Raw genomic sequence first — 14,456 nt, 5'->3', positions numbered from 1 at the left:
CTAATTCTACGTTCGCTAGGGTCAGCCAAATTTAAGTATTCTACGCCGAGTGTTCAATTTAGAGTTAGGCTCAGAGTAAACCTTTCAGTTGCACAGTTTAAAAGTTTGGTCAGTTCTAAATCAACTAAATCGTGGTTGATCACCGCTTGCGCGCAATGAAATCCTAAGCTTTTTGGACATACACATGCGCGTGCGCACTGGTTTGAAACAGCCGTTGAGATTGGTACAAACAATGTTGCTATTGGCTTAAGAAATATTCAAAACAGTATGAGCAGCTGCTATTGGTTCTTTTGTCGAGCTCACTAGAATCAATTCTTCCATACAGGTTTGCATGAACGAAGACGCTTTATTGTTTCCCTCCGCCTCAAATTCAGTAGGATAACTGGACATTTAATCAGAGATATGGTAAGGATGCTTCAATATTTTTTAGTGTTAAATTATTCTGTTAGTCTTAGTTAGGTAAATGTAAGTGTTGAACGATTGATATTCGTATTGAATGCCTTGGTATTTAGTTTGGCAGGTATTATGTATCCAGTTGGCTAGCTAGAAAGAGCGCCAAGCGCGAGACAAACGAACGTTAACATAAGCTAGTTTTAGTCTCTTGAGTGAGCTGTTTTTAATTTTATGTTAAGTGGGTTTTTTACATATGACGTGTCGACAGAAGGTCGAAAGTACCATTTCCATGAGGTAGCAGCATTTATAGCTAACGATAGTCTGCCAGTTACATATCCTGGTTAGCGAGCATTGACTTGTCGTTAGTTGCCAGTTACCGGTTGCTTACCGACTCTTGTCCTATGTTAATGAGCGTATAGATGCACAGCTTGCTAAAGCTAAATGGCAAAATAAGTGTTGGCTCATGATTATTCATTTAACCTTTTCATCGTTAAAAATGTCCTAGTTGCAGAGCCAGACCGCGTTATGTCTTTGCGAGCAAGCAGGACTAACCTGACATGAAAATCTGTCACCGCGTTAGCCAGCTAGCTAATCAGCTAAGTAAGATACACTGTTTAACCTTACGCGGTTAATGTAAGCGAGACTGGGCTACATTGGTTTCATTAATTTCCTTCCTAGCAACTATTGTTCTTGACCTGTATTTGTAATAGCAAGCTAGATAGTATTTAGGAGCTGCGATGTCTGTCGTACGTAAATAATGGCAGTAAAACTTGAGGGATTAATGTTTTGTTGAGCAACACTGCTAATTGACTTTTGAACAGGCTGGAGGAAAAGCTGGAAAGGACAGCGGCAAGGCCAAGGCCAAGGCAGTATCCCGCTCCCAAAGGGCTGGGCTTCAGGTATAACCATTAAAATGTATTTTATATGTGAAATTTCTCTTTAGTTATCAGTTCATGCTTAGGACAGGGTAATATAAATGCTTTTACGTACTTGTAACCACAATAACAGTATATTCTTCCACGTTGTACTATGTACTGTGTCCTGAATTGTAGAATGTACTATGTGGTATGCCATATTCTACAGTTCCCAGTGGGGCGTATCCATAGGCACTTGAAGACCCGCACAACAAGCCATGGACGTGTTGGGGCCACAGCGGCAGTGTACAGTGCAGCCATCCTGGAGTACCTGACTGCTGAGGTATGTAATGACTTACAGTTATGCTATGGTTTGTCATGAAACAGAGTTGAGGACCAGCATCATGCAGCTTTCATTTCCACTTAGCATAAACCCAGCTGATTGTGCTTACTGTATCCTCTTCAGATTTAGTTTGTAAAATCATCTTGTGTAACAATTAGTGGAATGAGCCAATACGTGTTGGTGCCATAGTGAAACAATCTTGGAGAACTATGAAAGAATCCTGCAGGTGGCTCACTGTAAGTCTGGACTACTGTTTTCAGGTGCTGGAGTTGGCTGGCAACGCCTCCAAGGACTTGAAGGTGAAGCGTATCACACCTCGCCATTTGCAGCTCGCCATCAGAGGGGACGAAGAACTTGATTCACTCATCAAAGCCACCATCGCTGGAGGCGGTCAGTTTCTTTGCTTTACTTTTCCCTCAAAAACATTCACTCTTATCTTTTATTCTGGTCTGTTATGCAGTGGTCAGTGGCCACTCAATTAATTAAAAATGGATGTTTTTTGTTTTGTGTGTTTGTTTTTAATGGGTATGTAATTGTTATTTCATTTAAACAATGACAGACCCACACTCATCATGCACTCTTGTTTTTATTCCGAACTCCAGGTGTGATTCCCCACATCCACAAATCCCTGATTGGGAAGAAGGGCCAGCAGAAGACGGCATAGAGAAGAGTGATGTTACGTGTGTGTGTATAAAAGACGGCAATCAGCATGGCATTTTGTTTCTGATTATTTTGTAATTGTAGTTAAACCTGAGGTGTTCAGGTAGCCGCTTTTCTTTTTCTTACCCTTTTTTTGTACTTTTTCTTCAAGAGAATATGTTTTGGTTTGAAAAGAATGAACATGAGTTGTATATCCTTTTAGATTTGTGTATGGAATACAAACAGGAGTCAAGGATAATTTTCTTGGGTATTGGCTTTTACTCTTTACAAAAAAAGAACTGTTTTATACATAAAAATGTTTTAAATGTGTTTTTAAAAAAAATGTCCTGTGTCCTTTTTTTATCATTCCATGTTTAAATGGTGCTGTGAGAACAGTGACCTTACATTTTGTTTAGGGGAAAAATCAAATTGGCAAGCCATTCATTTTTTTAAGTTTCCCACTGAAGTTTACCATAACGAGGTACAGTGGAATAAGACCGGTGTTGTTACTGGAGAAATTATCGGTTTATCTACAGCAGATAATTTGTTATCACAGAGTGGTTATGTTATGCCCTTTATATTACTGCAAATTACCATCAACCTTTCCCCTCACACAGAGTTAAAGTACTAGTAAAAGTATATAGTGATGTGTTCTGTCAATAGGAATGACCTCGGAAATGTAATGACTTGCCAAATGTTTTGGTCCTCCACCAAGTTCTCCATGCCCATCTTCCTCACTCAGTTGTGACTGTCACTATGGTGACTTAGTTAATTATTCAATGATTAGCTCTGTATAATATGAAATCCACCAGCTTCACCGTGACTGCTTGTTTATCTGACATTTTTACATGTATTACAGCACGGAGTTACTTAACTGTTTCAAAGTATTTGAACTGTTTTATGGTTTCCACTTTTTCTGTTATTACATTCTAGATAAAATGTTGAAGGTATACTATCAACTGATATTGTACTGACTTAAGGTAAACGGTCTGTAATAGCTTGAAGATATTCTGTCTCGTGAACAATGGCATTCTCAGGTCAAATTATAATTCATTTTAAGTAGTGTTCAAAATGTAGTAGTTTCACCAACAAGATATATGAACCATTATTTCATTTCAACATTCAGTTTATTCAATAAACATTCATTCAATATACAATGATCTTGTATATACATATTACAGAGATTTACAAAATGTACATATTTTCTTTTTAAATAAGTGTTCACAGTACAACAATAACATTAACTTCAAATAAGACAGTATGTAGTATTGCACTCTACCCTTTGTCATTGGAAAAGGGGTGGGGGATGGGGGTACAGAAAAAGTACTCAAAGAGAAACAAAATGTGTCATGTCTCCAGGAATTGGTGTTTAAACGTCTAAATCACATCCATCCTTTTCCTGAGCTTTCCTTGTCACTGAGCTGTAGACTGAATAAATAATGTGAAAAATGTAAATAGACTAAACCACAAAAGCCAATTATTACATTTTGGGTAAACGCAAATTCTATGCATAGATGAAAGACACTTTCTGGCATAGCTTCTAGCTTTCAAAACTGTTTGACATGAACACCAGATCAGGGGTGTAACTTCCTGTGATTGGGGCTATATGCACGTTTTCAGATTTTTGTCTACCTGCAGTCACCCAGAATCTACAGGTATGTGTCCCTACACAGTTACATCATTTAGTTTATAGACCATTTCCAGCTCAAGTCAGGCTAATACTGATGGGTGTACGACTGGTATGGCACCATCCTTCTGGAGCTCCCAGGAGCTATGGCCAGGCCTGACACTCCGTTGTACTGATAGAGAGTGTCAACAGGCAAGCTGTGGAGGTGTCCAGTCACTGAAGGGTTGTAGTGGAGGCCTGCAGCAGTCATGTAGGCCAAAGAGGTCTCCTGTGAGGCATAGTAACTGGGGTAAGGTGCTGGTCGGTAGGTCTGTAGCTCGGGGTACTGCATCAGGTGAGATGCCACTTTGGCCTGGCAGGCATGTGCCAACGCGTCCTGCACTGTCCGCTTCAGCTTCATGCGTCGGTTCTGGAACCAGTTCCTGATCTGGGAGAGAGAAAAAAAGAGAATGAGTTCTACTGTGCCATATGTCCTCATTATAACATCATTACAAATCACAATTCTCCGTGGTCATTGAAGGACATACAATTATGTGTAACAAAATGTATTTACAAGAAGAAAAACTGCACACTGTAGACTTATTTTAAATGTCATTCCTTCTATGTGGAGTGTACAGATTTAGGATGTTTAAGCATTTTTATTCTGAATAAAGGAGTAAAAACGTTTTTGAAAGTCAAAGAAATTAGTTTTGTTTAAACTTAAATTGACCTGCTTATCAGAGAGATTGAGCCTCTTGCAGAGCTCAGCTTTGTCCTGTGTTCCCAAGTAGGCGTTCCTTTTGAAGGCCTTCTCCAGGCTGTTGATTTGCTCTGCCGTGAAGGCTGTGCGGGGCCTCCGGCCACTAGAGGGTGACACTGCCAGAGGGGTGATGTCGTTCAGGGCGCTGGGGGACAGCGATTGCCCACCTTCGCTCTCATAACCAGAGGTTTCTTCCTCTTCTGTGTTGAACCCTGTGTCTGAGGAAATAACGTAAATAATGGCACAAATGATTAAATATCACTTTTTTCAAGTCAAAGTAATCTGATTGGATAAGAGGCATACCATTAGTGCTGTGTATGGAAGTGTATGGATTTTTTTTTTTTTTTACTGCAAACTGCTTTAAAGTCATCTATAACTTTAATAGGTTTCCCTAAATGATTGCAAAATCATGATCACCTCACCACAATCTCAATCCCAAACATTTTTATATAGCTTTAAATCAACAGCAAAATTCTTAATATTTCAGTTAAAAGTCTGCTTTAGAACCTCACCTTGAACACACTGCTGGAGGTTCATTCTGTTCTCTTGGTTCTGTTGGTTGTGTGTGGAACCGGTGCAGTTCTCTGTGAGAGTCGCCTGAAGTTCCCCATGAACCGGCCTGCGCTGTCTGTAGAACCCTGGGAGACTCTCTGGGACGGTTCCAGAGGTGCTGGGTGTTTGCAGAACCATTGGGGCTGCAGTGGAGACAGGGAGAGCAGGCTGGTGGCTGCCTGAGACCTGGCTGCTCTGAGAGAGCCACTCTACTGAGAAGGTTCCCTTCATGGTGATCCCAGGTGTTTCTAAAATCCAACAACTGGCAGGAAAAAAAAGAAACAAGAAAAAAATCCTGAGGAGTATTTCAGTTCTGTTCCAGTTGTGTGTCCTGATGTATCCTGGGCAGAGATCTGATATCCTTAATGAGAGTTAGGGTTAGGTTCGAAGGTCGGTGCAATGCAGCAGTGGGAGAAACTCCAGTTTCGTGGCTTGTCTGAAGGCTTGAGGAAGAGCTTGTGTGTCCACAGAGTGCCAGCTGTAGTATTTATAGGGGCAACCCGGCTCATTTACAATTCACTTAACCAGAGATCAAAGGAAACATCCTCCTGCTCCTCTCCCCTCCCCTAAAGTTTTCACAAGTGCGGTAATTAAGACGTCTCATTCGGCTCTGAATGAGCCCATTAATTCTTGGCTCCAGTAAGTCTGGAGATGTTACCCCCTCACTTCCCCCCACCCCCAGTCATCTCCTATCCATGCTGTCACTGTCTCCTATCCAGTATCTGGTGAGTCTGAGGCGTTTGTGTGTGTTTGTACTCAAGATATTGCAGACTTCATTTTGTTGATGTCACATGTATTGGTCGCTGTATGACATCTACAGGAGTTCAAGGCAGTTTGATAAGAAAACAGGTTGTTTTAAAAAAGTTTTTTACCAATAAATAATTTGAATCATCATTAATGGAAAGATTGTTCTCTGAAAGATTGTTCTCTGGAGTCTTAAGAATATTAGTTTATCATGATAGACCAATGTATCATTGAATTCTGAACATCAGTGAGAAGATTAAATTCATTCTTTGAAAAGGGATCAACACTTTAAGGTATCAACACTTTATGGGATTAGGCCTACTCTTAATGTTGATGAAGGATCATCCACTTGATCCTATGGTACAGGTATAGGGTGAAAAGGTCGTTCTCTGAAACAATTAATCAGCTGCTTATCGTGGCCAGTATGCGAAGAAGACAAGAGCAAGAAATGTGTAAACCTACAGTAATAAATAAACTTGGTGAAAATACATCAGAGTGGGTTGGGGAAGACGTCTATGATGTTTTCAGTGCGTCTACTCTGCGGAGCCTGAAAGGTGGGAGGCAAGTATTCTTGCGCTGGTGTTGATATCAAAGCAGTCTGGTCCTTTGATCCTCCTGGTAGCAGTTAATGGGTCTGTTAGCACTCTACTGAGCCTCACCGAGTAGGAGACAACAGTCTGGTCAGCCCGACTGCCGATAGAGATAACAGCGCGTATCAGGGTCTATTCACAAACCGACCGGTGATAATCATCTCAAGTTGGAATACTTGGCATTTTATGTGGTTTATAAATGTCGTAACGGTTGATCGCCGTGTTTCGTCCAAATAAACAAAATTCTCAGAGGGAATGTTTACACCCTTTTAGGCCTAATCCTAATCCCCTTGGTCGTCTACATAGTAGGCTACTTGGCTCCCTCTGATCGTTCATAAATAGTGCCATTGATTTGATCCCTATTGAGCGAGCATTGACTGCTCAAACTGCTCAAAGGGCAATAAATGATCGCAGTTCAGCAGTGAGTGGTTTAAGATATGGAGAATGCATACAGTAGACTCAGTGCTTTTGGCAAAGCAGTTTCCAGTCAATGGTTTCACTGTGTGAACAACAAAACAGCCAACTTGCTTAGTTTCTTCTGAAGTATCAGATTCTCTTAAAAATGAAAGCCTATAGCCTACTTGTTTGAAAGGGAACATATAAACTGTTATTTAAGTACAGTAAGTGAATTTCTTAAAACAATTCGTACAAACAGCACCACAAAATGGATTTCGAAAAACCGTAACTCGCTCAAAATGCACAATTTAAGTAAAGTAAATGTAAGTTACAGTTGACACCAAACCATTCCCCAATGCTCTTTTTGTGGGGGAAATGTACATTTACCCAAATGACCAAATAGAGTAGGCCTAAATATTTTTGGTAATATAGTGTCACACTGTTAACTGGTTTGCCCTCATGCTGGCTTGGTACATCCATGAGGTTTTACACTTAATTTTTGCCTCCAAAAAAAATGAATCAATCCTCAATTGATTACATGTAAACAATCAGGGTTTGAATGACGTAATTTAGCAAATATTTCTAAAGTAATATGTTACTGAAACTGATGAAGCATATGGTTTACACATAATGACCCATTTGCATGTCATGACCTATACAATTAATAGATACCCAGATGTTTTGGGGGGTAAGATCAAACAGGAGACGATTGTACACACCCTTTTGCATGAATCTGCAAATGCATTTTTCAAAATGTTTAAAAGTATTTAAAAAAAATGCTGTTACGAAGTGCTGAAGTGGCTACATGATATGAAGGGTGAACAAACAGTTTTCAGAAGTTTGATTCTGATCTGAGAAATGATTGAGTGTAGTGACTGAGAAAAACTGCAATCTGTTGCGTTTAGTAGGCTAGGCCTAGGCTGTGGCACAGCGTAGTTGGCTAAGTCGCTTTTTAAAAATGTGATGAATGCACACTGCATCAGATGGTAGGCCATCATTCTCTATGCTGGTTAAAGTGTGGTTGAGAGAGAAATCCTGAGGGAAGTCCTGGGGCCAGAAGACTGGTCTGATGAGTCACATCACACTGTACTCTACTCTGTCATGCCCAAAGAATTCCCTTTGACACTAATTCACTCATCCTGTTTATAACTTCAAAGACCGGATCATTTGTTTACTCTCTCTCTGTCCCTGTATCACAAAATCTATCTTTTTCTGGGTATCTCTCTGCCTATTAACTATGTATCTTCCTCCATCTTTCTCTCTCACTCTCTTTCTCTCTGTGTTTTGATTGATTGACTGATTTTATCAGTGAAATAAAACCAGGATGCAATTCCTTCTTCATATTGATTTATTTCATGAGTGTTATTTCTCTGTCATTTAAACATATATGAGAACGTGTGGTTTGTAGTTTTTGACCAGGCCCCAGGTATCAGTCTCCATCACCAGATGGATCAGCTGGGTGCTGCCTGGGTGTTGATCTGTGATAATGGGTTGGGACGGCTTTGATGTGGGGGCGCAGGGTGTCAGGAGCAGGAGTACAGTGCAGACGGCCACTCTAGCTTTACTACAGGCAGACGGGAGGAGCTGGAGACGGCATGGCCACCTCCCGGCACAGAGAGAGCCAGAGCCTTCAAAGCCAGAGATTACAGTGTATGTGCGTGTGTCTCTCTGTGTGTGTCTGTGTGAGTGTGTGTGTGTGTGTGTGTGTGAGAGAGAGAGAGAAAGAGAAAAAGAGAGTGAGTTTTTGATGGCCACAGATTCATTTAACATTCATTGAGACTGATTCCTGACTTTAAATAGATATATATGACCTTAACATATATATGACCTTTACATATAGATATCTATATAGATATATATGACCTTAACATATATATGACCTTTACATATAGATATCTAGATATAGATGACCTTTCATAATCCAATGCAAAGGAGTTGAGTTTCTCTGGGACAGCTGTGGCGCCCATTGATAGTTTCTTTGCTTCTTAGCTTGCTTCATACCTGCGAAAACTAATCCAGTACTGTTCATTACATGAGCATACTTCATATACAAGCTTTGTATCAAGCACAGCTCGGCAATAATTAATCATTTAATGTATCTGTGCTGGAGATTGCATTTCAATTAAAGAGGATTTTGCTATAAATTGTCACATTTAAAAATTGGAATTGGAAATTTAAGAAAAGAAAAAAGGTTACGCGTACGCACACAAACACAAGCAATAATACATTTCATGGGAATACATTTACTCACTTTCATGGTACTATAGATTCAATTTATTGACTATTTTTTCAAGCCTGGTACTTAACCAAATTTCTCTGTGCAAACTGCTGTGTTTATTTTCTCTTGAGCTCAAATATTTACGTGGCGTTTGCCCCGGTTGGGTATTCACGTCCGCTTGTGTTTGCACGGGGCACATTGTGCACACACCAGATCATTAGTCACTGGCCCAATGAGCCGGACGGTTGGTGTTAGCACACAGAACTGAGTAGACGGGAGAGAGGGAGGGGAGGGGGTGCTCCAGAGCTCCAGGTGCTTCTGTGGGACAGACCACAGGCCCTCTGTGTTAGGGTCCCCACGGAGAGGCCTTTTGATGGTCCTCATTGGGAGCCTTTTAAGTCTAATGGAGCTATTTGCTGGCCTGTTATGAACACAAATGTATTGTCCCCGACACTGCAGGGGCCGTCACTGAGGAGGCAGCCGGGGATAGACCACACCAGCCCAGCCCAGCCAGACGGGCTGTGGGCAGAAGGAAAGATACACACACACACAAACACACAGACAGATATGTACTCATATACTTATAAACACACAGACATATATGTACTCTCACACACACAAACACACAGACAGATATGTACTCTCACACACACAGACAGATATGTACTCACACGCACACAGACAGATATGTACTCTCACACACACAGACAGATATGTACTCAGACACACACAGACAGATATGTACTCTCTCGCACACAGACAGATATGTACTCACACACACACAAACACACAGACAGATATGTACTCACACACACACAAACACACAGACAGATATGTACTCACACACACAGAAACACACAGACAAATATGTACTTACACACACACAAGCTCACAGACAGATATGTACTCACACACACACACAAATAGATATGTACTCATACACTTATAAATACATATACAGAATGCATCAGGCTTGTTTAGATGCTCCTGAGCAAACTTCTGATGCTGAGTTTTGTAGTTAGGACACAGAAAAGATTTTTTTCTGATGACTCTTCCATGAAGGTCATATTTTTGCAGGTGTCACGGCACAGTAGAACCACTACTCCAGAGTCTGTTTAACCATTCTGAAGGTTTTTTGCAGTCAAAAAGGTTTTTTTATTTGCCTTTCTAGCAATCCTATGAACAGTTCTCTTTGAAAGTTTTCTTGGTCTTCCAAACCGCAACTTGACTTCCACCTTTGCCATTTCTTAATTACATTACTGCTGTGGCTACCTGCCTTGCTACCTTCTTATAGCCTTCTGCTTCGTGAGGATCATTTATTTTAATTTCCTGAGTGCTATGCAGCTACACATATGCCCATGGCTGCTGATTGTTGGGACAGATTTGAGGACAGAGTATTTATAAAGCTTTTACCTTTGCATCACCTTGCATCAACTTTTGTTTCTCCATGGTCTTTTTTCACTCTAAAAAAGAATGCACTAATATTGCTGAAGGCAAGACAATGTAAGTTTATTTGTAACCACCTGAGAACCAACCTATAGACTTGTGTCCTCTGTAGTTGACATTTTTTAACCCTAACTAGTAATGAAATCACAAAAAAGAGAAATTGGATGACACTTTTTTTCTTGGTTCCCAGGAGGATCAATTCACACACATTGGTAATTAAAAGTGTTTTACAATTGAGCAGTGAAAAGAAAATAGAAAAATGTTGAAAAGGATGTTTCATCTTTAACTATTCAACTATTCATCTGTTTACTGTATATTCTTCTCAATTAACTATTCACAAAAACAGAAGTTCTGATCAGGGGTGCCCAAACCTTTGCATGCCACTGTATGCTTGAATGAATAACAATTTGTTCAATTGATAATCTATTACTAAAAATGTTATTAATATGAATAAAATAATGTGTGAATGTAATTTAATGTAATGTGTTTTATGGTTTTGTCAGTGTGTGTGTGTGTGTGCGTCTGTGTGGTGAAAGTGTGTCTTTGTGTGTCTGGCTGCATATTTACATTATGCTTTCACTCTAGTCACTTATAGTACAGGTGAATCACTGGGCTTTAGTTTGTGTGTAATTCTGTCTTCTGTGTGAATGTCTCTAAATATGATTAAGTTATTTGTGCATGTGTTCGAATGTAATGGTGTATATGTGTATATAGCTTCAGATATAATGTGTTTGTAGGTCAGTTTTTTTGTAGGTTAGGTGTTTCTCCGTGTATAGCATATTTGTATGTGAATAGTGTGTGTGTGTCAGGGGCCACCAAGTCTGTAGAGGAATCTACACAGACTCTCTGCCCCTGTATCCTTCCAGTCTGTCTCCAGCTCCCATCACTTCCTACCAGCACACACACGCACACACACACATACACACAAACACACACAAACACACACAAGCACACACACACACACACACACACACACAAGCAGAGGTGTCACCGTGCCCTCCCTTTCTCCTCCCCTTCCCTTCCCTCCCTACCTGAAACTTTTGTTTCACACATTTGGTGTGGGAACAGAAGAACTAAGTGTTAAAGGGGGATTAAGCACAATAGAGCATAACTGTTGCCCCCCCCCCCCCCACACACACACACACTCCCTCCTTCCCTCTCTCTCTCTGCTCATCTCTACGTCTCTTCAGATCACATCAGAGATGGCCGTCATGTTTGTGAATGGGCTCCGATCCCAGAGACTTGTCTATCAGGAGTGTCAGGAACACATAATGGACTGGAGGAGTTAAAAAAAACTCCTGCATTTTGGGGGCTTTCCTTTTCCTGCCCGGGCAAAAAGCAACAGCTGAGGCGTGAACATGGATGAGGTCTTTGAAGTTTAAAAGACATTTAGAGGTCAATTATGTTGTAAGGAAAAAGGTGGTTAGAGGTTTCCAGCGGCCATAAAATACAGTTTCAGGGCAGATAAAACAAGGTGGGCGAGTTTGAGGTTTAAAGCTTTTTAAGACCGCTAATTAGTCTCTCAAGCCAGGTTAACACTGCCAAGAGAAACTGGTGACTTCTAATACTGCACATGTTACTGAGTGATGTGATTTAGGATTAGTATTTCACAGAGACTGGAGAGATTAAATTGAAAAGCAAAGAGAGAGAGATCTCTTTTATGACATCTGATTCATGCTTGGGATAGCCACTGATCTGTATTTTGTGACAGGAAAATGGTTTCAGAAATCATGGCAGTCACATAATTTAACCCTTGAAATATATCAATGACTTTTATTGGAAAGATATGGGGCATCTGAAAAGATATGTCCCAGACAGCATCTAGGTCTGCAATCGGTTTGGCCTGTCAATGTCACGAATTAACTTAGGTCTACTACAGAAAAAAAAGCAATTTCGCATATTTACTCCATGATAGTCTTTACGAAAAAAAAAAAAAAAAAACAGAATAAATTCCAACGGCTTTTGTTAAGACTGCAGGTTTGTTACCTGTTTTGGTCATCTGACTGATCAAATCTGGGTCCAGGTAGTTAATACTGATTTATGCTCATAGATCCCCTGCATATTGTGCTTTTCATCACATGACAAGCGAAGCATGTGATTTTAGTCAGTCTGGTTAGATGGTGTGAAGTTCATAGAAGAGAACCCCTGGAAAACACTGACAGGGACAGAGGAGGTGACTGGTTGTCTGATTCTTCCAAGTCCATGGTAGGAGTTCATAACAGTTTTTACTCCCCCACAATTAAAAAAAAAAATTAAAGTGTGGCATGAAGTTTCAGCATGAATCTATCAGGGTTAATTTTTTTTTTATTCCCAAGAAGAGTACTACCATGGATGCTCACACCTAGTACACACCCCTGGCTAACTATGATGAAGAAGGTGAGTGTTATGTATGCCGATAGCGTCCAGTATCTGAGGTAAATCAGAATCCTTTGTGGCTGGAGACTTGGTGGCACGACTAAAACCACAATTCTGTCAGATGTGACTCCGGCAGAGCGTGGCGGGAGGTCTCTGTAAACGTCTTCACTCGGGGCATCGTGGGCAAAAGCAGGCATCTCTAGAGCGTGAGCGGTCTCTTCACAGGGGTCTTAGGGATGTGGTTACAGCCAGACAGCCGCTAATTCGGAACAGGTCGCCTCATGTATTCCTACCTTCGTAGAATGCTATGAGGCGCCACCTGGTGGTGGATCATCAAACTGTTATAGTTCACTGCGTTATGTCAGGTGTGGTTTTGTTTACCTGGACTGAACATGCAGTTATTTCAGTCCTTTTTGGGAAACAGAGTCTGTCTCTGCAAATGAAGGAGTTGTTTTTTCACAGAACAGCTTTTTCCCCTCTGAGTTTGATATGCATACTCCTAAACATTTCTGACTGTAGAGTGTTTGGTGGTACTGTACAACAGAAAAGGAGTTTGATGAGACTTAGTCATGTTGATTCTTGTTAAGTTTACATAGAAAACAGGACACAGTAAAGTAAAATTCAGTAATCAGCTTTGTTCCATTATTTCTACAACTTTTAGGTTTTTGCCTTGTTTGTCCTACATGTATTCCTGTTTCAACTGAAGTTTCTTGACAGGTGTGTTTTATCTCTAAGATATGGGTCAATATGTTGAACATCTCCAGAATTTTCATACCCGCGCTCACTGACATGAACAGCAAGTATCACCATGGTAACACAGCTCTACAGGCATTCAGTCTCTTACTGTGGTTTGCTTAGCACCTGTGCAATAATCAAACAATTCAACAGCCCAACAAATAACAACATATAACTCAACAAATAACAATATATAACATAACTGTTATATATTGTATTTCATATACAGAACAAAAAAAGTCTAATGCATGGCAGCATGTGTTTCCACATTACTGAATATGTTTGTTGTATCTGATAAGCAAAAGAATGTGGCACACCTGTTGGAACTGTGAGACGTTTGTGTGTGTGTGTGTGTGTGTGTGTGTGTGAGTGAGAGAGATAAAGACAAAGAAAGAGGGAGTGAGTGAGAGAAAGAGAGAGAGTGTGTGTCTGTTTATGTATGTGAGAACCATAAACATAGCTATTCTTCCTTCATTCATACTGAATTGTGTTGGGGAAAAAGTGTTTGGTTTTACAAGACATTTAGAGATCAATTATGTTGATTATGTTGGAAGGAAAAAGGTGGTTATAGGTTTCCAGCAGCCATAAAATACAATTTCAGGGCAGATAAAACAAGGTGGGTGAGTTTCAGGTTTAAAGCTTTTTAAGACCACTAATTAGTCTCTCAAGACAGGTTAACACTGCTGAGATAAGCTGATATACTCAGATACAGATTACTCCAGAATTTGTTTTTACCATAACAAGTATGTATACAAAGACAGACAAACACACACACACACACACACACACACACACACACACACACACACACACACACACACACAC

The 14,456-nt window shown here is 40.4% G+C and overlaps 2 protein-coding genes across 2 annotated transcripts; one reads left to right on the top strand and one right to left on the bottom strand.

Annotated features, from left to right (window-relative positions):
- Positions 1-271: 271 nt before the first annotated feature.
- LOC105889415 (histone H2A.V) lies at positions 272-3,383 on the top strand. Its single transcript, XM_012815255.3, has 5 exons — positions 272-405; positions 1,215-1,292; positions 1,477-1,590; positions 1,851-1,980; positions 2,193-3,383. The coding sequence occupies exons 1-5, from the start codon at positions 403-405 to the stop codon at positions 2,252-2,254; spliced, it is 387 nt and encodes a 128-aa protein (XP_012670709.1). The 5' UTR covers positions 272-402; the 3' UTR covers positions 2,255-3,383.
- A 416-nt stretch (positions 3,384-3,799) lies between these two features.
- ved (ventrally expressed dharma/bozozok antagonist) lies at positions 3,800-5,378 on the bottom strand. Its single transcript, XM_031577921.2, has 3 exons — positions 5,108-5,378; positions 4,566-4,849; positions 3,800-4,283 (listed from the first exon to the last, which is right to left on the bottom strand). Exons 1-3 carry the CDS (start codon positions 5,376-5,378, stop codon positions 3,945-3,947), a joined length of 894 nt encoding a protein of 297 aa, XP_031433781.1. The 3' UTR covers positions 3,800-3,944.
- Between the last annotated feature and the right edge of the window lie 9,078 nt (positions 5,379-14,456).

The sequence above is a fragment of the Clupea harengus genome, chromosome 12 (genome assembly GCF_900700415.2).
Source record: "Clupea harengus chromosome 12, Ch_v2.0.2, whole genome shotgun sequence".
Lineage (NCBI taxonomy): Eukaryota > Metazoa > Chordata > Actinopteri > Clupeiformes > Clupeidae > Clupea > Clupea harengus.
The sequence above is the reverse complement of the archived record's forward strand: the minus strand, read 5'-3'. Positions and strand labels throughout refer to the sequence as shown.

Bases quoted from the DNA above. Each gene is read 5' to 3' on its own strand.
- ved (XM_031577921.2), bottom strand. From the start codon at position 5,378: ATGAAGGGAACCTTCTCAGTAGAGTGGCTCTCTCAGAGCAGCCAGGTC. The intron at 4,850-5,107 runs GTGAGGTTCTAA...AAAAGTGATATT, and splicing joins CCTCCAGCAGTGTGTTCAAG to TAATCATTTGTGCCATTATT. The intron at 4,284-4,565 runs GTCAATTTAAGT...TCTCTCTCCCAG, and splicing joins TCAATCTCTCTGATAAGCAG to ATCAGGAACTGGTTCCAGAA.
- LOC105889415 (XM_012815255.3), top strand. The intron at 1,293-1,476 runs GTATAACCATTA...CATATTCTACAG, and splicing joins CCCAAAGGGCTGGGCTTCAG to TTCCCAGTGGGGCGTATCCA. The intron at 1,591-1,850 runs GTATGTAATGAC...TACTGTTTTCAG, and splicing joins TGGAGTACCTGACTGCTGAG to GTGCTGGAGTTGGCTGGCAA.